This window comes from Lissotriton vulgaris, chromosome 1_1, assembly GCF_964263255.1.
Source record: "Lissotriton vulgaris chromosome 1_1, aLisVul1.2, whole genome shotgun sequence".
Classification (NCBI taxonomy): domain Eukaryota; kingdom Metazoa; phylum Chordata; class Amphibia; order Caudata; family Salamandridae; genus Lissotriton; species Lissotriton vulgaris.
The window spans coordinates 260646542-260670337 of NC_141685.1; the positions used below are offsets into that span (position 1 = coordinate 260646542).

At 45.1% G+C, this 23796-nt stretch overlaps 1 protein-coding gene across 1 annotated transcript in view; it reads left to right on the plus strand.

Moving 5' to 3' along the window:
* LOC147746874 (uncharacterized) overlaps positions 1 to 23796 on the plus strand; it is a 290318-nt gene that overhangs the window by 94769 nt on the left and 171753 nt on the right. The window contains exons 3-6 of the mRNA XM_086952279.1: positions 3363 to 3396; positions 7762 to 7919; positions 14170 to 14251; positions 22153 to 22345. Coding sequence (XP_086808405.1) covers positions 3363 to 3396; positions 7762 to 7919; positions 14170 to 14251; positions 22153 to 22345 — 467 coding nt within the window. The remainder of the gene's footprint in view (positions 1 to 3362; positions 3397 to 7761; positions 7920 to 14169; positions 14252 to 22152; positions 22346 to 23796) is intronic.

The following is a 23796-nucleotide window of genomic DNA, read 5'->3' on the forward strand; positions in this document are numbered from 1 at the left end:
CTACCGACGCGCAGGGGTACTGCTACGCAAAAGTTTCCGGATCCAGACTGACGCCTGGGGATATTCTAAGGTAAGGAATCTAATACTAACTACTGTTTCTTACAGATATATCGTTACCGAAGGTAAGTAACTTGTTCATCACATTTAAACATAAGGAGCGCCAGCACACTTACCAATCCCAGCTCCGAGTCTGACGCTTTGGTGGCGGTGATGCCGGGGGTAAGGAATAATACTGTGGGGGTGTGAAGAGGCCTATAGAAAGAGGTCTGCGCATCATGTGTTCTGTGATATTATGCGGAGGGCAGACATCATTCTATTACACATATGCCTTAAAAACTAAAAACCATTTGTGTGCTGCTCCTCGGCATATTAAAGGCTAAAAAAACGGATGGCCCGCTGCGAAATTCACCGTACAAAGTAGGCTTTCATGAGGGACGAAAGAGGAAACAATACATAAAGGCAACAAAATCAGGCATGTAGCGCCAAGAGTCCAGCGGGTGAACACACCAGCGATGCAAGCGGGGAGGCGGAAGTCATCAGCGTCCCTCCTTCCAGTTTCTACTGGACATTCAAGGGACAGGCATTTGTAGCGCCCCGTGTTGTTTGTTCTGGTGCTAAGCCCTTCCTTCCTGGGCCGCTATGAAGCGATTGGCCCCGGACCGCCTGCACAATCTGTATGCAGCTCTGCCCCACCACCGAAGTTGCTCCTTGGCTGCTCGCATTTCAGTTTCTTTGCTATATTGAAGTGTTTGAGAGGGTTGTTCAGGGCTTACAATGCACAAACCTTTTGGGTACGGTTTGGGGTGGGGGTCTCCTTTAGGTCAGAGATTGAACTCAATCGTTTAACGCAATTCGATCATTCCTTAAATAAGTATGGGGCCCAGCCTCAATTGACCAAAACTGTGCAACTCTCGCCACGTGATGTCACCTAATTACCCCAAATTTTTTATTCTCAATACGTGCAACAAAAAAAATGAAATGTCTAAGACCCCACTTGACATACATGATCCGCATTTGTCCACCCCAACACATATGCTGAAGAAGCTCCAGTGCATACAAACACCAGCAGTAAAAATCAATAGGTCTCGCCTTTCATTAAGTGAAAGCCATTTGCTTTGCTATACAATACCATTAGCCAAGCAAATGGCTTTAACGTAATCAAAGGCGATTCCTATTGCATTTTCAATGCTTGTTCTTTAAGTGTAAGTTTAGCACTGTGTACAGTCTGTTCCCTGCGAGTTTAACTAACAAGGAGTGGGTGTGCCTCTCTTTGCCTCTTTATCTTATAAGTGGTAAAGCATGGGTTGTCCTGGACTGTAACATGGGGACCGGAAGTGGAAACGCCCTTCTGCACACCCCAATCTTGAATCTGTAGGGTGTATATCGATTGAATGGCCATGCATTGGGATCACACTATCCGTGGAGTTCTGGACTTTTTGGTTCCGTCCAGAGGTGTCAGGGAACAACACCCGAAGACCCCGGAGTTCCACCTGTCTTGGTGCACAAATAAACAGAAACACGGGCTTCTCGATGGTGGCGTCAAAGACCAAAGGTTTATTACTGCAGGGACACAGAAGTCACAGAAACTACGCATGGGCAGTGTCTAGGAGCCTGTTCGATTTGTACAAAGAGGGTTGCTCCTTATATACTAAAAATTGGGCTTCAGGCAAATTCTTCACATGTTAGTACATTCCCAAACCTTTGTGTCCTAAACAATAAATATTTGGCGTTGCACAGGAATCGTCGACAATATCTGATGTCAAAACATTACGAACGAGGGGTTCCCACTTTTCCATCATAATCTCATGTCAACTTTTCATTCAAGACCCGGACCGCCTCATTGTAAATTTCGTTACCTCCCCCTAATAAAGGCCCAGAAGGAAAGGAGCAGAGCCAGGTGCAGAAGATAGAAAAGCAGGATAAGGGATGTTTGTGGGTTGTAAATGGGCAAGGCTACCGGCTTCGGCCGCCTAATCGTGATCAGGCCAACGACCACAAGAACCAGTATAGCAGGACTGGCCTCGGGCAGAGGAGGCAGCCTTTGTCGAGTCATGCGGCTACAGCGTGTTCTGTTCCAAGGTGCACGTGTCACTGGAAAGGTGAATCGCCGGCTAAGGCTACGTGTCCTTAATCGAAATGAAGTGATCAAAGGTTATTGCGTATGTGAGGGCAAGAAACACAAAATGGCTGCCATGATCTAAGATGGATGCCATGGGTAGATCAGAAATGTGTTTGTTACAGGAGTACTCTTGCTCGTAGCGTAGCGAAAACACCAGGATATGCTAAATGGATCATTTGCGGTTCGCTGATACCAATATTATGTATTTCCGACAATATTGAAAACACGGGTTCAAATCGTCACGGAACCTCATCTGCCGGATGCAGGGCGCCCTCACTGATTTGGGACACATGAGGCTTTAATAAACCACTGCATTTGACATGGACACACTTCTTGTTGTCGCTGGCATCACTAGTAAATCTGTTAGTAGGACACACAATTCACAGGCATGCCCATCTTGAGAATGCTGTATTCTTCCTTCAAGGTGTTTTCTTTCACAATTGCACTTTGAAATTCAGATCTTTCTTTCATGACCACTCCAGTAGTCCCTGCCTGCTACTGTCTGCTCTGAGGGCGAAGGTAAGTCTAACGAATATTGCAAAAGGCACCAGGTCATGTTCTAAAGGCTGAACTATGGAGCAGGGTCTGCTGTTCATGATCATTACCCCGCTGGCACATGGCACTGACCTTTATCAAGACAAGAGGTGGTGTGATGAATTATAACGTTCATGCCTACAACCTAGGATGAGGCCTTTATGTAGCGAGAACCTCACCAAAAGGTATCGGAATGTTGTAAAGCGTCCAATGCACAGACAATGTTGTTGCGTTATTTTCAGGGGGATCTGGTTTATAAGTGCTCAGTCGAATGTTGTAGAGCGTCCAAGGCACAGACAATGTTGATGCGTTATTTTCAGGGGAAGCTGGTTTATGGGTAGCTGGTTTAGAAGTGCTTAGTCGAATGTTGTACAGCGTCCAAGGCACAGACGCAGTCAACCTGTAAGTGGAGGGATAGTTGATGTCAGAGAGCAAAAGTGAGCTGTTACTGCATCATGATGTGGTGGTCTTTAAAGGGGGGTGTCTCCATCTCTTTAAGAAATTGTAGCAGGGTAGGAGCCATCCGGATGGATACGGAGATGTTGTGCGTATCATCAAATAATTACGTCTTCATATAATAAAATGTCAGTAGAGCATAAGGATTGAGTAAGAAACACCTCTGTGTTGTAAATTTATGAAAAATGTGTTAAGAAGAAACAATTTTTTTTTTAATGGATGCTTGACGTAGCCTGATGTCTTTCTTCTCCAGCAGAGACTGAACCCAGAGCGGAGCATTCCGAAAGGTAAGGCCTCTCTTCTTTCCCTTTGTGCTGCCATTTTCTTCTGTCTCATTTCCCAGACTGTGTTTTCTCTCTGTTTGCTCCCAGTTTTCCACCGCAGTTAGCAGGACTGGGACCTGAGGCAGACGCTTAAGGAGTTTTCGCCAAAGCCACTCAACTTACAGTGAGTCTTAATGGCAGACCGCAGGCCCCTGGGGCATCTGCATGAGGGTCCCAGTGCCACCACTCCGCGTGTGTTGCAGCATCCAGGACACCTCCCCATCTGTGAAGGATTTTTTTAGATCCAACCACATATCTGCATAATTACTATGTAGGGTATTTGTAGGTGAACAAGGAGAACACGAGACATGTTCCACTAAGTATAAACATGGAGTCTGCGGGGCAGTAGGGTGACAAGTGCACTGCCAGGGAAGTGTACAGAACAGTCTTTACAGTTACATTTCCGGTCACACTCCTGGTTTCCAGTCTTCAAGACGAGTATGTTTCTCCACACTTGGAGTAAATGGGAGTGAATGTGATACCAGATCAGGCTGCACTCAGGTGTCCACAGCATGCAGCCGAACACCATACCCTCTAGTCTTTAGCTGAACGGTGCACTGCTTCTTGACCAATGGATAATGAAACTTTAGATAGATTGCTCTAGTCCACATCTCCTGCCTGGTGCAGCTGTGCTTCTGTCACATTGTCACTGTGATAGAGGTCTTTTCCCGCATACCACGGATCCTGTTTGCTTTCTTCCCCATTTTAGGATTTCTCTCTTCTATGCGTGAGGACGTTTTCCATGACTTGATATGAAGAAACCGGCAATGGTATGGGTCACCAGACAATAAGTTAAATGGATCTAAAAAAGCACAAGAAGGGCTTTGATTTTAGAATTGAGCATGGATCTTTGATCAGTCAGTCGAATGGACTCAAGAGGGTGCAGTGGAGTCCCTGGAACTCTTGCGCAATCCAGCAGGGTGTGTCCAAGAGGAAACAGACCTAGTATTCTATTCAATGGTTGTTGGGTGAGGGGAAAGTGAATAGAGCATCATGTATTAACATAGATTAGGAATTATCATGGATAAGCCTGGATTCAAGCTTGTCTGGGGACAGCATGAAAGAGACTAAAGTCCATGTGCCTTATTTATCGGTCACAAAATACTGGGTGTAATTTACTACTAGTAAAGAATTTTAAGAACTGAGCTAGGTACTAATAGGTCACTTCTTAAAATTCTGAATTGTAGTGGGTCTGAATCTGACCTACATAATTCATATTTTTGCAGTAGGTCGCAAATTCGGAATCCCTAAGATTGGAAGTAATCACTGGGATGGTGGCATGCTTGGGTCAGTAGGCCACAGTATGCGATTGCTTTTTAGTAAAGCAGACTTTAAAAAAAATGTAGTCCAGTTTAATTGCATTTCAAAAGAAAAGCTTATATATTTGTTAAAGTTTAAGAGTAGATGGTGGTCTCCTGGATCACTGCCTCCTCTTAAACAATCTTTTTTTTAACCATTCACAAAAGGTATAGAGTCCTAAGGGGACACCTTCCCTTTTGTGAATAGGCTCCCACCTCTTTTGAGGTATCGGTTAAAAACAAAATCAATGTTTTGTGCCCGGATTTCGGGCGTCCAACGTTGACACATTAGATACTGATTTGGTATTTGGAAGGGATGAAACTGAAAAAACTAAAGTTAGGGGGGGGCCACAGGGAGTTTAAAGACCATGCAGTGACAAATTCCCTGAGTAATCTGTAAAACTCAGCCAATGTCACCGGGTCTGAACAAGAAAATGTGGTACATAAAACTGGAGAGGTATTAGTGAAATTCCAAACCAACTAATGAAAGAAATGATAGGCACCTTGTGATCCCCTACAGGGTACCCATCAGTCACCACTCGGAACCGCCCTTCATCATTTGGGATTCCTGTTAACCATGTTGTAGGTACAGCAATGGTTCTTGATAGAGGCTAAGATGTAGATACCTCTTATGAACCTAGTGCTGCCCTATATGGTTGGAGTGTCACAGGCCATTCATTGGCTAGGAAAAAATGAGAGTGACTGATTTGCAGTGCAAGTGAAAGAATGTGCTAAGTGAAACTAAAATTGGGTGAGAGAGCAGAAAAAATACCTTTATTCTGTGATTTGCTCGCTCCTCCAATATTAAAAAGCAGTAAAGGTAAATTAAACAAATATTTACCAAGATGTAGTGGGGGTCAACATGTTTCTGCAAATCTAGGGACTACAGAGTCCATTGCATTCATCAGGATCTAAGTTAAAGCTACTGCAAAGATAAATAGTGAAGTGTGTACTAAAGAAAAAGTGACTACATATAACAATCTGCAACATGAAAAAAGATCACCTGGATTCCTAGGTATCGTCTTGTTTCGCAGTTGATGTATGTCACATTATAGTCGAAGTAAAAGGCTGCACCTCCCCTGGCAACGGCTCAGGATACGAGGGAAGCACCGCTCTATTGGGAGGAAGCAAGGAACAAGCAATGTCATCGCCTCCTTAGTTTGTCTAAAAACGAATACGCACCGGCACCATTATAGGAGAGCAGGGCAGATACACATTAACTGTTGTTAAAAAAAGATTGTCTATTGAGGATGGTCAGCATCGGCATGTGCACTCCAAGCTGCTCGGAATTGATGTGCCAAAGATATTTAGAGTCCAGTACAGCGTGGCACATGCCTTGGCTCCGGATACTATTGGCGAAATTCAAAGAATATCGCAATGGAGCAGCAGCCCGGTATTGGTTAAAAGAACCAGGTTTGCTGTGGTGGTGGTTTTTACAGCAAAATGCAATAGCGAGTGAAATACTCGGCATCCGATAGTAAAGAGAACTGCCAAGTGATTACGAAAAAGAGAAGAACAGGTTACTCGTATTGCTTACCTCTCCGTCGGTACCTCGCCGCCTTCCTCTGAACCGATGGGGAGGCAACGAAGTCTCGCGGAGGCTTCAGTTAAAAGCCTGCTGCTGATTGGTCCTTGCCCGGTCAGGTGATCTAGGCGGACCAATCTAAAGGCTTGTGATGGATATATTTTGAAGAAGACATAACACCGTCTCAGATAGGTTGGCAGAAGGTCACGTGGACGGACCTTGTGTGTATAACAGAAGTATTTATTGGTCAATCAGTGCTCGGTTGCCATGGGAGACCCAATTGTTTATGTTGACTATAACGAGTGAGACAGTGAATAGAGTCTTCTACTAGAGACGGTCCAACAGCGATCACAGAGACGTTTTATAGTACATTTCGTGAATGGCATAAACAATTGCATATTTTTACTTTAAAGGGGCTTGTCGGGGCGCTTCATTCTGAAAATGTCCTGTACCAAATGCTACAAGTTTCTTCCTCTCCTGCATCACTCCAGTGGGTTCTTAACTCCAAGCCACATCTTATAGATGTCTGTTTGCCTACTCCTCCATCTTCTTTCCATGGCTTTTCCTTTAGGCGCTTCAAAGGCAGAACACAGAGCTCAAGTCCAACCTCTATATTTAAATCCCATGTGCTGGGTTTTCAGCAAAAATAAAGACAGCACTTTGATTCTAGAATTCATTGCCAACCAAGAAGAACTCGACACAGCATCCACTAGAAAGCAGTAGGCCGGGTGCATCATAAATCTGCATACTGGAGTACATCTTACCCCATCACAAATAGTTACAGGGAGTACGCTCCCCCAGGAACAATGACCACTTGCACCATAAGGAACCACACTGCCTAAGATTCCTGGAATGCAAACCACCACACATGCTGAGAGTGGCACCAGAAAAGATGAAAGCATTGATGTGCCAGACTGTTCATGATTGCAGGATGATAACTCCCCCTGAATACTGCAATCTGGCTGCTGTAACATGCATCTAACCCCATGACGAGGCCAATAGTGAGTCGTGAAGTTAATGCGCTGTCCCCTTGCAGTCCAAAATACCGAAAAGCACTAGAAGGTTATCCAGAAATCCATAAAATCCTGGACGTCTTCTACTGCGCTAGATATGTAAACCTACCTTTCACCTTTCTACCTTTCACCACACTCCTTTCCTCTGCTCAGCACTTTATGGTGTAAGTCAAATAAATTGGGTGTAATAACAGATTGCGCGTCCCCCCAGTCATCATGTAAACTACTGCCCAAGAGCTGAAGCTAAGCAACGAGCGTGCAATACACCTTTCCACACAATGTGCTTTTTGAAAGTGTGGAATACTTGGCTTTCCAGTGCTCGCCTTTTGGTAAATTTCATATTTTTCTAAATTCAGACACAAAAAAGGAAGCTGAGTTCATTATGAGCACACACTTATTTTCTGCTGGCATTGGACTTACCTTGATAAAAATCAATACAATTGCGTAAACAGAGAATAATTAACTTACATTTTTTTCCTTTGTCTTCTGGTAGAGCCACTGTTTGACCATCTAAGTGTCAACAAGGGTTCCTTTAATGACTCATTGGACAGACCGTGGGACTTCTGCTCCACCTGTGCTGATAGTGCTCACAACAGGATGTCATTGAAAGACTTGGCAGCTATCCACGACCAGCTCTCATCTCAAGCCAAGGTACGTACACCGAGTCCCAAAGATAAAGGTGCAGAAGCACTGAAATGAATGCAGTTCAGAGTGGTGATCATCCTTCTCTTGTTCTGAAAGTCTGACATAGATGCTCTTTCAGGAAACATTGTATGTATGTATGTTTGAGTTGCCTGGTGTTCTTTTTGTTACTTCCAGAGGCTTATGACCAAGGCCCATATGAAGCACTAACTTCCCTTCATGTGATAGTTCAGTCCTCACCGCCAGTATGTTCTACTTCATATCACACTCACAAATTATTTTCTTTTGTATATAATTTTTTGTTATGCTAGAAGTATATATATGTTCATAGCATGTGTGGCTGTAGATACACATGCTCTGCATACTCCTACCCTCTAGTGCAGAGCTTAAACGTTTGCAACTAGTTTTTCTTCAAATAAGTCTTTCCAGTTATGAGGTATAGTGACTCCTCTCCTAGTTGGTAACGCACATGGGCACCAGGTCCATTTTTCCTGCCACCAGGTTCCAACATGTACCAATCGGGCTCCGTATTCGGTGCCTAACAGCACCTCTGGACCCACTTGACCCATCGGTTCCTGGGCTATGCGAGTACTTAACAGGATATTCTATTCCTCTTCTTTTTTGCACATCGAACAAAGACGACCAAGCTCATCTCTGAGTTGAGACCTAACCCCTCTTGCCTCCAATGAGGCCTTTCACCCATCGTCCATGGAAAAACACTAATGAGAATATCAGGTCAGTGATGAAAGGACACCCTTACATAGCTACACCAAGTACCCTATGAAATTCCCCTGGGCCAACCACTATCAAATTGGTTATCTCTGCTTCTCGACTGAGTGCGATGACACCACATGCCAGGCCTTCCTCACCTTCTTGTCAAAGAAAACCATTCGGTGCAGGCGCTAGCAGAGGTGGGCCCAGCAGAGAATGAAAAGGTAGGAGTCCATCGACATCCCTGACAACTTCAGGCAACCCCACGTCGATGTGGAGGATGTCCATCACAGGACCAGCTGGTACAGTCCATCTTGGCGGAGAGCTCACCATCGGAATCCAAGTGGGAACAGCCACAGACAAATCCCAAAGCTCCATGGCTGTGGGATACTTTGTCCGAGAGTATGGTCAGCACCCATATACAACCCATGGCCGCACAGCAACCATGTAGACAGGCAGAGCACATCCAGAGTGGAGGTCTGGCGTTGAGCCCCTAGTCTCAATAGCAGCCCGCCGGGCCACCCTCTTTTGGGATATGGTCTCCACCAACAGAAGCCTTCGGAGCTGTTGACACTCCCCTCTCCGGCTACAACCCTATAATGAACCCTATGACCCTGAATGCACAGATGACACATACTACAAAGTCATACCCAGGGCAGCAGCATATCGTAAAGTTGATATGTGCCCAGAAGGACAACGACTTCTGGTCAAAACATTGTCAAAGACCCAATGTACACTTCAGTTCCTCTTAGTGCTAAAAAAGGAAGCTCAAGAACGCCCTAAGACTGTCAAAGATCCAATCAAGGCAAGGGTCATTACACCTAGGGTGGACAAAAATATAAAGCATCACCCAATGTTGCCCTTCGTCCGTGGCCACGTACCTTCAGACTTGCTCGTAGTCCGTACAGCGCTATAACGTCCAAATGCCCAGGGGATGCTCCATCTCCTAGCAAGAAAAATAAACAGCTGGACGCAGCAGGTAAAAAAATTGAATTTCAATCAACCACACATTGGAGAATTGCCGACTTGGTTGGCCTGCTCCCTCGATAAGTGAGGGTGCATTGTGATGAGATGGTAGAACTTCTCAAACACCTCCCTGAGGAGTAGGCAGCGACAGCAAAAGCTAGATACAGAAGGAAAGAACCTATCGAATGCCACATTCCTCTGTGCCCTAGATGTGGCATAAACTGCTGCCAGGGGGGTTAACACCAGCAATCCTGGTAAGACGTCATGCTTGGCTCCATGTCTCTGGCTTTACACCAGCTATACAGCAGCATCTGTTTAACCTGCTGTTCGATGGTGATCCAGTGGGATATCAACCTGCGGACATCTATCACTATATGGTCATCTGGGCACAAACACACACTCACTCATATAGGTCAGTGAAACACCGCTGGGGATCAGGTTTATAGGGCTAAAAATGTTTGTTCATTTATTCAACAATTCTCCTATCTTTTACTGATCCGAAGCCATTTCATAACTAATGGATCTATTTTAGTTAATTAGGATTTGATGATTATGACATAAGTCTCAATTACCTGATTTCTATTTGAATAACCACAGACTCGGATAGATTTTAAATGTTTATCTAAATTAATAAGAAGAGCAGAAAATTACAGTGTTACCTCCATCATTCGAAGAAAGTAAGATTGGGTTATCAAATTAAACTAAGATTCCTCAATAAGGAGTACCTCAGGACAAAGAGGACAGAAAGAGAGAGCACATTGACACAATACACAGGTTTTATATTTACCTAGGATGGGGTGAAAATCATACCCCTCTGGCCAAGAGTTAACTGGATTCTACCATGTAGTATGTGAATATATATATGCACCCATGTGTGTGTTGCTATTTTTATTTTTATTTAAAGTGTTTAGTAATACGTGAAATATGGTGCAAAAGGATCAGAGCTCCTTCTCTCAATTTGTGGGAAGAGCAATGTTTCTAAAAATTATAAAATACCCCTCACACACTGAAACCTGATTCAGTGCCATGCTTCATCATTGGGGTCTTCCCGCCCCTCTACGGGATTGGGTGTGCTACGACTTACGTAGACGCAGGAGCACTTTATTCAATGATTGGTGAGTATGTGTAGTGCGTGGGATCGTGAAAAGAAAATGTGAGAAGGTTAAAAATTCTCTGGCTAGTAGAACAAAAATACTTTATTGTCTTACCTGGCTGAGAATGGTAAAAATGGGGAGGTGTAGGTTGTGTACTATGAGTCACCTCCTACAAGGTCGACATGTTTCAGAATCCATCCCCTTGGCTTTCTTCCTCAGGACCAAAAAACCGATCCCTGTAACACCTCAATGGGTAATAGAATAAATGTACTTATGCCTGATAGTCACAAACACTGTTCTTTGTTCCCTGTTATGGGAGTAGAAAAATATAGCACTAATATATCTTAAGAACCTAAAAAGAAAGAAATATTTTGGATAAATCATGGCTTTCATCATTTATCTTTTCTATTCAAAATCTAAACATATATGCAAGCTTCCTTCATCTTAAAATATACGGAATGTTGTGCAAATTAGTATTACGAACATTATTAATACTTTGTTACAGGATTATATGAGAGGATCAATTCCGAGCAAATCTTTTATACGAGTCCTTGCACCATCAATTGGTGAACACCTTTCTGGGCAGCAGATATCCCAGATGCTCGAAAACCCCCATAAAAGACACTGACACTTCTAAGGCAATGGGTGCCCTTCAGACATCCACTCCTTGGGGATTCTTTTGGAGGTTACAGTTCAGAGGAGGTAGTGAGACCACTCCCCCCGGCCCTCCCGATTCCTTTCAGAGGCAGCAATAACAATACGATCAGTAGTCAACACAGGGGCATTCTAGAAGGGCCTACATAAGCAGCAACACAAGGGGTAGGGGCAAAGGAGGCTCAGCTAAAGAGCCAGCCTCTTCCAAACAGTGACTCCCTTCTACCCCCAGCTCCGATCACACAATGTCTGGTGAGGCAGGGATGTGTTCCTCACCTGAGATCACCTCTGATCAATGGGTTCTCTCCATCATAGAGCACAGCTACTGCCTAGAGCTCACCCTAACCCCACCTATCATTCCACTCCACAGACACACCTTCTCCTCAAAACACCAGTGCTCATTCTCAAAGAGGGCATTGGAACCAACCACATCAGCACCACAGATAGGGGGTGTAGTTTTTAATTCCAAAAAGGATGAGTCTCTAAGGCCCATACCCGTCCTCCGTCCCCTCAAGAAGTGCATCCTCTCAACATTTCCACATGGTCACTCTGCAGGATGTCATACCTCTGCTGCAGCAAGAAGGTTTCTTGATTGCACTTGTTCTGAAAGACCCCTGCTTTCACATACCCATCCGTTCTGCGGATTGTCACTACCTACGCTGCTAGGTAAGTGGTCAACATTATCAGTTCAAAGTGTTGCCATTCAGTACCACCACTGCCCCCAGGGTATTCACAAAAAGCCTTTTCGGGATAGCTGTCCATCTCCAAAGGAGCGGCATTCATGTATTCCACCACTTGGATGTTTGTTGATCATGAGTGTGAGCAAACAAGTGTCTCAGTCACAACCAAGCCACTATATCCTCCTACACTGTTTAGGCTTCACCATAAATTCTGTATATTCCCATCTCCAGCTCTATGGGTCGTACCCAAAGCAGTTACCGGCAAGGCTTACCCCAGCCAAGCAAGAGTGCAAGTATTCCAGCAGACGCAGCCTCTTGTTCAGCCAAATTGTCAGCTAACAGGACAAATATGCGCCTTTGGTATGATGGCCTCATGCATAGCCAAAGTCTTCCCTTCCTAGGCTGTTCATGCGTCTGCTCCAACAATGCCTATCAGCACAATGGTCACACTGGGAGGATCTACAGTCCATATGGGACAATTGTTGAAAAGACAGAGTGACTTACTGACAAAAGTTCAGGATGACATGCTTATCTGACTAGACTAGATCTCCAGTACGTCATATTTGATCAATATGGCAAGATAATAGTTACAGTTGTTAATTGCATTTGGTACCTTACTTTAAATGTTTGTGCTTATCCATAACTTCGCTGCTCGAGCTGAGAAGGGACCCTTTGATTTATGATGAATATGTTTTAAAGATTAGAGGATGTCGAAACTTCTAACCTCTGTCAATAGAGCAGCCTCTTTCAATGATTCAAAGAATACATGTGTATAATCTTCACCTCTGTTGTCTTGGCCGTTGCAGTCCATGCCGGACAGTAAGCTAAAAAGAATTACATTCACAGCCCTTACACATTCTTTGTGGTGCAGTGTGGCAAGAGTATTGTAAAGAATCAAAGATTAACAACCATATAAATGTAAATTTTTTCTACTCATTTTTTATCATTCTCGCCTCAATGTTTGCAGGTTATGCACATAGCTGCTTTTCCTGGAGAAGTATTTCTTAATATGCACCATTCGCCATTGGTATTATTCACACTTTAAAGCATATGTCATGGTATCCTAAAGACCCTATTGTATAGAGTATGGTACATGTCCCCTAATCTCTCTCCTGAATGAGAACTATCTATGTACACTGAACATTAAAATGGGAGCAATTGGAAAGATGGCGACTGTAAGAGACATAGCTTGCAGCAAACCTTCTCCTGTGATGTTTCATATGCCCTCATCTCAGCATTAGACATCAGAAACAGCACTAACGAAGTGCAAAATGGTGGACTGTATTGTTCAAGTTTCTGCTAGAAGTAAATGTAAATGTGTTGTATTTGTATAGCGCGAACAGTAACCCGTAAGCTTCCCGGCGCTTGTACTCCTACCACAAGGGAACCCCTCCTGGCTTTTCCTTGTGAGGCGTCCACTCCTGGGCATCCCATGGTGAAACCAGGCATCCCTTGTGTATCGGGGGCCGTTGTGGAGACTAAGCAAGCTATTGCCCAGAGTTTCAGCGTGGGGCCATGCTTAGATTCAGCACTGAGGCGAGAATATCCGGTCAGAGGAATTTAAGCCCGATCCCGCCGAGGTGGGAATCGAACCCTGGTCCCTGGCCAGCGCTCTGCATCTAGGTCTGCCGCTCTAACCATTGAGCCACACTTCTCTGTGAGGGTTTTGCTCATTCATTGATATGCATCGACTTCTCTGGGTAAAGTAATGAAAGGCAAATTTATCTTTTTTAAATTTTAAACTGATTTCTGGTGGTAGAAAAGCGAATGGCTGGATTCTCTATTGGCTTTGCATTGTACTGTTGTTTCTGTGGAGGAAATGGCGAAGCACGGTACTTGTCTTAACCCCCTTCCCCTTCAATGACCCGTAGGGGAGAAATGACGCCATGGATCTGTGTTCCTTTAAGGTCGCTAGGAGATAAAGGTCGGCAAGTATATTTCAACCAGCTCGATATGGATGTTATTAATAGATTTCTCCATCCATCAGTCCAATTCTAGTTACTAGTGCAGGAAACAAGATAGAAGGCAAGGTATATTTGCCAAGTGGTTAGAATTAGTATAATATCAATCTACAGCTCTGCCTTATTTTAGTATTGAATTATCCTTATATGTTATCTTTCAACACAATTTGTATGTCCATATTTCTCCTTGTAGAGTATTGCATCCCTTAACCAGACAGTCGTGCGGTTGGAGAAGGATCGAGAATACCAGCGCCAGAGGATCCAGGGCCTGGAAGGTGGGTCATGTTTGATTTGTGCAGCCCCTTCATGTTGGTGAGAATAACCCTGACCTGGAAGGACTGTACCAATACAATTGCAAAATTAGGGGTTCCTCTGTACCCTGTATGAAAATAGTATTTTCTACATACGATTTCTATACTATTTAACATGCATCAGGCATCTTTAATAATGTTTGTGAGTTGGGCTGCATGTGCTGAGTTTGCAATGGAAAATATTTTTTATTAATATTTCAATGATGTTTATACCCCCTCCAAAATACCAGTTACTGCTTTGGATAATGTTGATGTTTGTGATTATACTTTCATCTTGGGTTTCAGATGTATACCACCACTACCCCCACCGGCTTCTCTTTCCTCTTTCATTGCCCCTCTTTCCTCTTTCTTTGCCCCTCTTCATTTTCTTCTTTTTATTTACCTACCTTTGTCACTCTTATTTGCCCCTTTCCGCTCTCCCATCTATTGATTCCTTCAGCCGGGATCTCCGCCTCCGCAGTCCAAGCACTCTCTCTGGCTCTCATGAGTGTAATATGGCTGGATGAGCTCTCCCATGCAGATTACTGTTCTCTTGTCAGTATGTCAGTTAATGTTTTTTGATTTTTAAGTCTCTTTACATATACTTACTGTGGGCGTTGTGTTAGCCCCTAGCTCATGATTTGGATGGCTTTTTGTATACGCAGTATGATTTAGATTTGATGGATTTCTTCCCTAGTCTTTTTGTTTTTCTTTTTTATAAATAAGGTGCATCAGCTTCAATGTTCTGCTGGGTTGCTAGCCTTCTTTCATACTTCTTCACATAATTTTAATTTACCATTCTTCCATGCCCAACAGCCATATTAGAAAGCTAAATAAATATTGCGACCATGCATCATAATTCTTGCATGTTCCATGACGGACTTGTAGGCTTCCATCTTGAAGTGGATTTTCTCTAACAGAAGTCCCATTTCAGCGTTGCCAGCCATTCGTCTTGACATAGTCACTAATTTAGCCTTTTAGAGTCCAGGCCTACTGCAATTGCCAATGCTTGTTTTGACTGAGATTAAAGTCTATGGTAGGAATTTGACTGTCTCTCACGTCCCTCCCCAGTAACATATTTACACTTGTAATTCTGACTTCCCACCAAGCTGCTGTCTACACAGACACCACCTTCATCTGAGGAACCCCGTAGTTTTCAGCCCTTGATGCTTTTCTATAACATTTTAGTTCAATAAAATATATCGCAAGCAGGAGGATTAAAATGTGTAGCCTGGACTGACGTGTTGGACCTTGTACTGAACATATCTGATAGAGACTTCTAGCCGCAGACTCTTTTGCCATAGAATATTCCATAGGCCTCAGACTGGATATTGAAAATCTTCTGAGCAGTCTCCTTGCGTGCTGGTAGGTGGCGTTGTTTGACTCCACATGGCATTGTTGGTGTCATCCACGCTGGAAGTGATGTGTGCGGTGCCTCATACAGATGCAACACTAGCGCACTGACCTCAGGTCCTTATCGGTGCCATCAGCTCAAATCCTGATCAAGTTCCCCTCAGTCATTTTTTTTTTTAATGGATTTTTACAACGTTCTGTTTACTCTTTTGACCAGTCTACCCTTCCTCCCCTCTCCCCCCCCCCCCCCCCCCCCCTTTGTGTGCCTGGGGCTGGACCACAATTGAAGGCCAAACCAGATTGCAAGATTTTGCATCCGAAGACAATCTGCCAGCGAGCGGTGAAGCTCCTGGCCACTCGGCACACCACTCCACACAGCTTCTGGTCCCGTTTGAGTTGTTCCCGCCAGTCATCCTCATGATCCAGGACTTCTTCAGGTAATTCCCACAAGAAGAAGTTAGACTCTTCCCCCCCCCCCCCCCCCTAACCCCCCATCCTCCCCCACGCCGGTACAAGTCACTGTGTGAGGCACAGGAACGATGTCCCAAATCTAAGCCTCGTTCCTCCCCAAGTTTCTTGGAGCTGGAGTGACCCCCTCTCCAGCTAAAGGAATTTTATGAGGCAATGGACCTCATTTTGGGTGGTTGGACCCCTCTAGATCGGTTTCGGCACCAGGGGTCCAAGAGGAACTCTGACTGAATTTCTACAGGTGGGTTGCCTTTGGCACTGGTCAGCCTTTAAGGATCCATTGTTGGATCTGGATTGACCCCAGCCATGACTTTGTGATCACTTCTGAGGCCCATCCCAGTTATTCCTGATTACGATATGAATCCGAACCAGCTTTTTACCATTTTGACACCAGCGCCGACCAAGCAGAGGCAGTCTGAATCGGAGACAGAGCCTTATTTCACCGAAGGCCCTATGAGGAGCACTGGTTGAGGGTATCTGAGGAGCCCTATAGTTATCCTGACCCCTAGAGGAGTCCTTGGCCGAGGATAAATGGTCTGATGAACTGGCTTATGTCAGTGTTCCGTCTACCTCACCAAACACTGATCTCTCCTCTCGTGCAGTGGCTATGTAGAAGAAAGGGCCCTCTTTTGTGATGGTGAACCGGAGGCTGCTGAGGTCTTGGACCTAACTTTGCCCATGGTGGAACTCAAGACCACCGTCTTGACAGAGTTACTTCAACCTGGGTACCCCCTTCAGAACTCTTACTCACTTGAATGAAGCCCTCCTTGGTGTTCTGCTTGAGGCCTGGGCAAAGCCCTGCACAGAAACATCTGTGCACAGAACCATCACCTGCAGTCATCGCTCCTCTCCCGGTGACTCCGCCTTCCTCCCCCACCACCCCACCCCAGAGAGTATGGTGGTCCAGTCCTCTACTGCCAAAGTTAACCCCAACACATTCCCTAACATACTACCACCCTACCATACTCCCAAATAGGGAATCAAAGAGGCTGCACACCTTCATAACGATGCCCCCTCTTTTCATATATCCTCACAATACATGGACAGATGGTTGCCAATATGATCTGGCACCACTTGCCCCAATGGGAAACCATATCTTCAGACAAATGTGTGCTTCAGATTGTTCAGCGGGGTCATGCCCTTTCTTTTCAAGAAACCTCACCACCCTTGCCACCTTTCTCAGATCAGCTGACCAAGAACCACCTTTCTCTTGGAACAGAATTATTTTTTAAATGCTCACTCTGGCTCAGGTCTTGTCTTCCCTGGATCCTGAAGACTGGATGGTCGTTCTGGGCTTGTAGGATGCATACTTTTGTAGATAGCTGTGCTCCCCTTCGGCCTTACAATTGCCCTATAGATGTTCACGAAGGTGACGGCGATGGTCGCAGAAGTGTATGTTAGAGGTTCCACTCTTCCACTACCACAACCACTAGCTGTTGAAGGTGGGATCGCCCCCAGAAGTAGTCTCCCAACTCCAGACTACAGCGGACCTTCTGCATTCGCTGGGGTTCACTATCGACATGCTGAAGTAATGCAACGAGTATAGATATTCAGGTATGATACTAATGTTTCAGACTCTATCCTGAGTTTCGGTGTGACTGGTTCTGATGCTGCTGGGCTTCATGGCATCCTGCAGGTAAAATATGCCGGTTGGCATATGCGGGCTCTGCACTGGGACCTGAAGTTCCAGTTGACTCTACTTCAGGGGAATTTCTCTGACCTAGTCCAGTTATTGGAGAGAACCGCAAAAGACCTGCAGTGGTGACTTACAAACCACCCTTGTATCTGTGGCAGACCCCTCACCCTTCCCCTCCCAGAACTCATGGTGGTCGCAAATACTCCAGTCCTAGGTTAAGGTGGCCATCTGGGAGAGGTGGAGATCAAGGGACTCTGGTCCTCGGTGTAATCTCAACTCCACATCAGCCTGTTGGAGTTGAGTACGCCTGGCATTGAAAGCATTCCTCCAATCCATCAAAGAGGCTAGTTCAGGTTTTCACAGACAAAACCACTGCAATGTGGTACTGCAACAAATGGGTTCATGGGCCCTGTTCCAGGGGTTTTTGCACCTCTGGAACGTCAGGACATCTTCCTGGTTGTGGGGAACCTGGCAGGATCCCTAAATGCCAGAGCGAATGAATTCAGCCAGCAATACCTCTCAGATCACCAGTGGCCCCTTCACCCAAAGGTGGTCCAAAGCCTCTTCCGAGATTGGGGCAAATCTTGGTTAGATCTCTTTTCCACTGCCAAAAATGCGCAATGTCGGCACTTTTGCATCCTCGTGTTTCCAAGGCGGCTCTTGCTCGGAGATGCATTTTGTTTAGAGTGGACTTCAGGTCTCCTGTGTGCTTCCCGCCAATACCACTCCTACCCAGAGTTTTGAAGAAAAACAGAACTGACAGGACCCAAGTCAACCAGGTAGCTCCAGATTGGGTGAGTAGAGTATGGGATCCTGAACTCCTGAGCATGAGCAACTGTCCTCTGATCAGGCTGCCTCTTACAGAAGATCTCCTGTCCCAGGACAGGGCTGATTTCTACACCTCCACCTTCATGAATGTAATGTAAAGTAGTAGTCATTTATAAAGTACTCTGGGGAGTGTCCTGGCGCTATGCATCCACAGTGGACAACAACTGGGCAGCCTCACTTATAGTTTTGATTAAAAGGCCAAGTTTTCAGTTTCTTCCAAAACTGGGAGGTGGCTGATGACTCCAGAGGGAGTTTGTTCCATTTTGAAGGTCCTAGGATAGAAAAGAACTTGCCTCCTGTCCTAGACCTTCTAATCCTTGAAGTTTATGCCAGAAAAACGTTGGCAGAGCGCAGGTGACTGCGTAGAACATAATGCCGGTCCTACCTCGAAGATAGACAGCACCAGACTGATGGAGAGCCCTGTGTACTAACAGCAGGGTCTTAAAAGGATTCTCTTCTCAAAGGCAGGCTGAGGCTGGGCTGCTGTGTTTTGGGCCACCTGCAATTTCCTAATCAGGCTGTGAGGCAGGCCCAAATACAGCGCATTACTGTAGTTCAGCTTAGATGCTATGGCCTGAACTACATGTTTCCCTGCTGAAAGAGAGAGAAAGGACAAGAACCTTCTTAAGACCACCAGCAGACCAAGGGATGGAGATTGAGCAGGAACAGCTGAGAGTTTTCGATCTGCCTCCCAAAGTATGTGACTTTATTTTGCCAGACAGGTATTCCTCGAATGCATTAATCTCAGCCACTGGTAATTACTTGGGCTGCATCCAAGTCCTTTGTTATTTTGCACACTATGGCACCTCAGATTGGACCCAGAAGTAAGCAAATTAGCCTTGACCCAGATTCAAAGGGAACAGCCCAGCCCGAACTGCCAAGCCAGGTCCTCCCTCAACTTGAACACAAGCAACCTTCGCCTTAGTTCGAGTTAATTCAAACATTCCCTCCAGCAGTTCCCACTAAGACAGCATGTTGCATGTCGATCAGCCAGCATTATTGTTGATTCAGTGCCAATACCTAAGCTGTAAAAGAACACTAATGTAAGCTAAACCATGAAAGACCTCTGTAAACAATTCAGGAAACCTAAATCAGCAATATTAAGTAAGACACTCGACCAGCGTGTAGCCAATCATTTCAATATTGTGGATCCTTTGCTATGAAATCTAAAGATTTTCCACAATAACAGAGGGCCTGATTTAGGTTTTGGCGGACAGGTTACTCAGTCACAACTGTGACAGATATCCTGTCTGCAAAAATATAGATCCCATAATATCCTATGAGATTATTTTTTTGGCAGCGGACGGGATATCAGACACCGTTGTGACTGAGTAACCCGTCTGCCGAAATCTAAATCCGCGGCTGTGTCCTTTGGGCTTTGAAACAGGGAATGCATGAACTAAGATCACACCCTAGGCCCAGCTGCACCACACCAGGATTTTTGGCTACATCCTTCAATAACAATAACTTTCTCTGTACAACATTGAAAATGTATTCAATAGAATTGTCTCAAAGATCAGTACTGTGAGTATTCCATATCTTATTGCAAGATGTTTGATACATTTGTATATATGCTACATTGCACATAAAGAAAATTAGTTTTCTGCAAATGGAGAAAAATGGAGAAATCATTTAAATCGGAGTTAAAAACACATATACAAAAAGCAAGCATTTATTACCCGTCATCCTTTGTGTGCTGTGCAAAGGAGTTTTTACGTGAGTACGGTGTACTGTGACCTGCTCATTTTGTAAAGATTTATAGAACTCATGGCCCATTGGTTTACATTTTAAATACAGTCCCAGGCTTTAGTGTTAGAGTTTGGGTATTTTAGTTACTTACTTTTCCATCCTTTAATCATATAAACAGTAGACTGAAGAGCTCCCCAATAAGGTGCAGTAAACCATTATTAATCTCATATGTCTAGTGGCATAAGTCCTCAGAAATGGCTTGGTATCACTCTCCTGTAAAAGATCTTAACTTAGTTCAACCTTGCTAACTGTTCACAGGGTCTCTTTAGGACTTGGACTTGTGGGCAGAGCCTTAAACAAGATCATAGAATAAGTTATGAGTGCAGATTCATATAAAGAAGTCACATGACTGAAGTAAGTAGTTTGCATTAGTAATGCACATATTTATACCTTCAAGCCTGTCTTCCAAATCAGCAATATGTATTAATATATTTAAATACAATCAATTCTTACCATCAGTTTTGTGTGATCAAATAAATGCAGCGATGTAATACAGCGGGTTGTAAAGGACACCATGTTGTATTCCATGGGCTGTTTAGTACAAGTGGTAAAGGCATGCCTACTAATGACTAATGTCCATGCTTAGCAAATCCTTGGGATAGCATATGACTCTCTGGGGCCACAGCTGGCAAGACACTGTCTTTGTGTGCTCCCTTTGGTTTGCGTGGCAGACGTGGCTTTTGGATTTGCACTGAGCTTCACCTTAAGTTTGTTCCACCTTCTCCCAGACGCCACAGGGCACTGAATGCACCTTTTCCCTCGTAACCTAAGAACCAGCTTGAAAACTGGGACCTGGCCCATGAACTGCCTCTGAAACTTGCCATATTATGCATTTTGGCTTGAAGCAGATTTTTATAGTTTGTAAATCTCATGCTTTAACTTTTGAGGGGAGAACGTTTGAACCCTCTGCGTTGAATCCTAGTTCCACCTGGGGTAAAGGTGTGCGTCCAGTGCCCACACATACCTTTCAAGCTGTTTTTCCCTACCTGCAACATTGGCTCTCAAAATGCAGTTCACGGATTGTTCACATTATTCAATTACACCAGACAAAAGATTTAAGGCTTTACCAACCACTCTGCATTTCTCAGTTTACTGACCTTGCCAAGTGGTTTGTGAACCACAAAGCCCCCGAGCTTTTCACGAGCCAAGAATTAGGCTCGATTCACCACAAAATCTTCTTTTTACTTTAAATATGTATACTTTACTTAGCAGATGGGCTGCAGAAATGCACACAGCTCACATGAAGAGGCGGAAAGCTGATTCAGTGTTAATTCTAAACGTGTCGGGTCCCCATTGTGAATCTTAGAAAATACATGTGTACTGAGACCTGTCCATGAAAACCTTCATCCTAGATGATAAGACACCAGGACTCAGAGAGAAAAACACTGGAGAGGAAGTAGAGAGCAACACACTGAAAACAAAATGGAGCTGATAATCCGACACTTAGAGCCATAAAGAAAGAGATCAAATGTGGCAGAAAGAGATATTTTCATAGAGAAATGTTCTTTAAGTTATAGACTGCCAGAGCCACCGAAAAAATCTCGATGGCCAAGAGCCACAAAAGAGAGACTGCCAATCAGCTTGTTTCTCTGACAGTCAGCCAAATGCTGAGAAAGGAGACTGAGACAGACATAAAGAGAAACATTATAAAAGAGGGAATGGGAGACAGTCACCCAAACACTGAACAAGCCATTAAGAGAAACAGAGAAGGCACACCAAGCTTAGGAAAGCCACACACTGAAAGACTCTGACATGCATAGAACATTGTTGCCACTCGCACATCGTTAGTTATGTTCCTTGCTTATTGGGACGCAGTTCAGTTTTTCTTTTTCTCTTTGTTGTGGGGTCACAGAGGAGGTGCAGCGGTTGCAGAACGCCACCCGGAGTACCTCAGACGTTGTGCTCGAAAGGAGGATGGAAGACTTGAGGAGGGAGCTCTCTAGTGAGTTGCGCCACCTACGGGAGCAGGTCCTAGAGATTCCGGATCGAGGAACGACTCTGGGGCAGTCGTCTGTCCTCAACCTGATGGAAGAGATTAACGAGAGGTAAGTGCTGGAGTATATAAATACACATTTCTTTAGCTTTGAGATGCTTACAAAGGAGATTAATGCTGTAAAGCAGTGATTCTTAAAGTATGGCCCGGGGGCCGCATGCGGCCCTCCTGACCTTTACATGCGGCCCTCCTGACCTTTACATGCGGCCCTCCTGACCTTTACATGCGGCCCTCCTGACCTTTACATGCGGCCCTCCAGACCTTTACTTGCGGCCCTCCTGACCTTTACTTGCGGCCCTCCTGACCTTTACATGCGGCCCTCCTGACCTTTACATGCGGCCCTCCTGACCTTTACATGCGGCCCTCCTGACCTTTACATGCGGCCCTCCTGACCTTTACATGCGGCCCTCCTGACCTTTACATGCGGCCCTCCTGACCTTTACTTGCGGCCCTCCTGACCTTTTACATGCGGCCCTCCTGACCTATGCGGCTTTCCTGACATTTATTTGGGGCCCTCCTGACCTTTTACATGCAGCCCTCCTGACCTTTTACTTGCGGCCCTCCTGACTTTTACACGCGGCCCTCCTGACTTTTACACGCGGCCCTCCTGACTTTTACACGTGGCCCTCCTGACTTTTACACGCGGCCCTCCTGACTTTTACACGCGGCCCTCCTGACTTTTACACGCGGCCCTCCTGACTTTTACACGCGGCCCTCCTGACTTTTACACGCGGCCCTCCTGACTTTTACACGCGGCCCTCCTGACTTTTACACGCGGCCCTCCTGACTTTTACACGCGGCCCTCCTGACTTTTACACGCGGCCCTCCTGACTTTTACACGCGGCCCACTTGACCTTTTACACGCGGCCCTCTCGACCTTTTACACGCTGCCTTCTTTACTTTTACAGGCGGCCCTCCCGACTTTTACAGGCGGCCCTCCCGACTTTTACAGGCGGCCCTCCCGGCTTTTACAGGCGGCCCTCCCGGCTTTTACAGGCGGCCCTCCTGACCTTTACACGTGGCCCTCTGGTCAACAGCAACAGTGGGTTATAAGTCTCTTCAAAATTCGAAAAGTGTATTTCTGTAGTAGGGGATCTCTGTGTATAGTCATCTAGTGAATAGTCCCGCCCATGTGCGCGGACCCCGGAGCAATCAAAAATAATCTATTAAGTTGTCAAAAAATGCAGAACTGCACAGACACTTAAGAGAGAATTTAAAGACAGATAATGCAGCCTATATCCACAGGCTACACTGTCCAGTACTTCTACTAGAAATTCCACCAAAAATCCACAACAGCACAGCATGTCTAGATTACACCATAAAACCCTCTGGAATGATAGAGAGTAAGGAATGGACAGACACGCCCCATAGGCTGCCATTATGTGGCTCAAAACAGGATACTGTGCCTTTAAGAGAACCTTCCAGAACACTCTCAGTATCCCAGAATGCACAGCAGGTCCCTCTTACTTTCAGTTCTTTTTTCCGGCTCCTGCTAGCAGGACC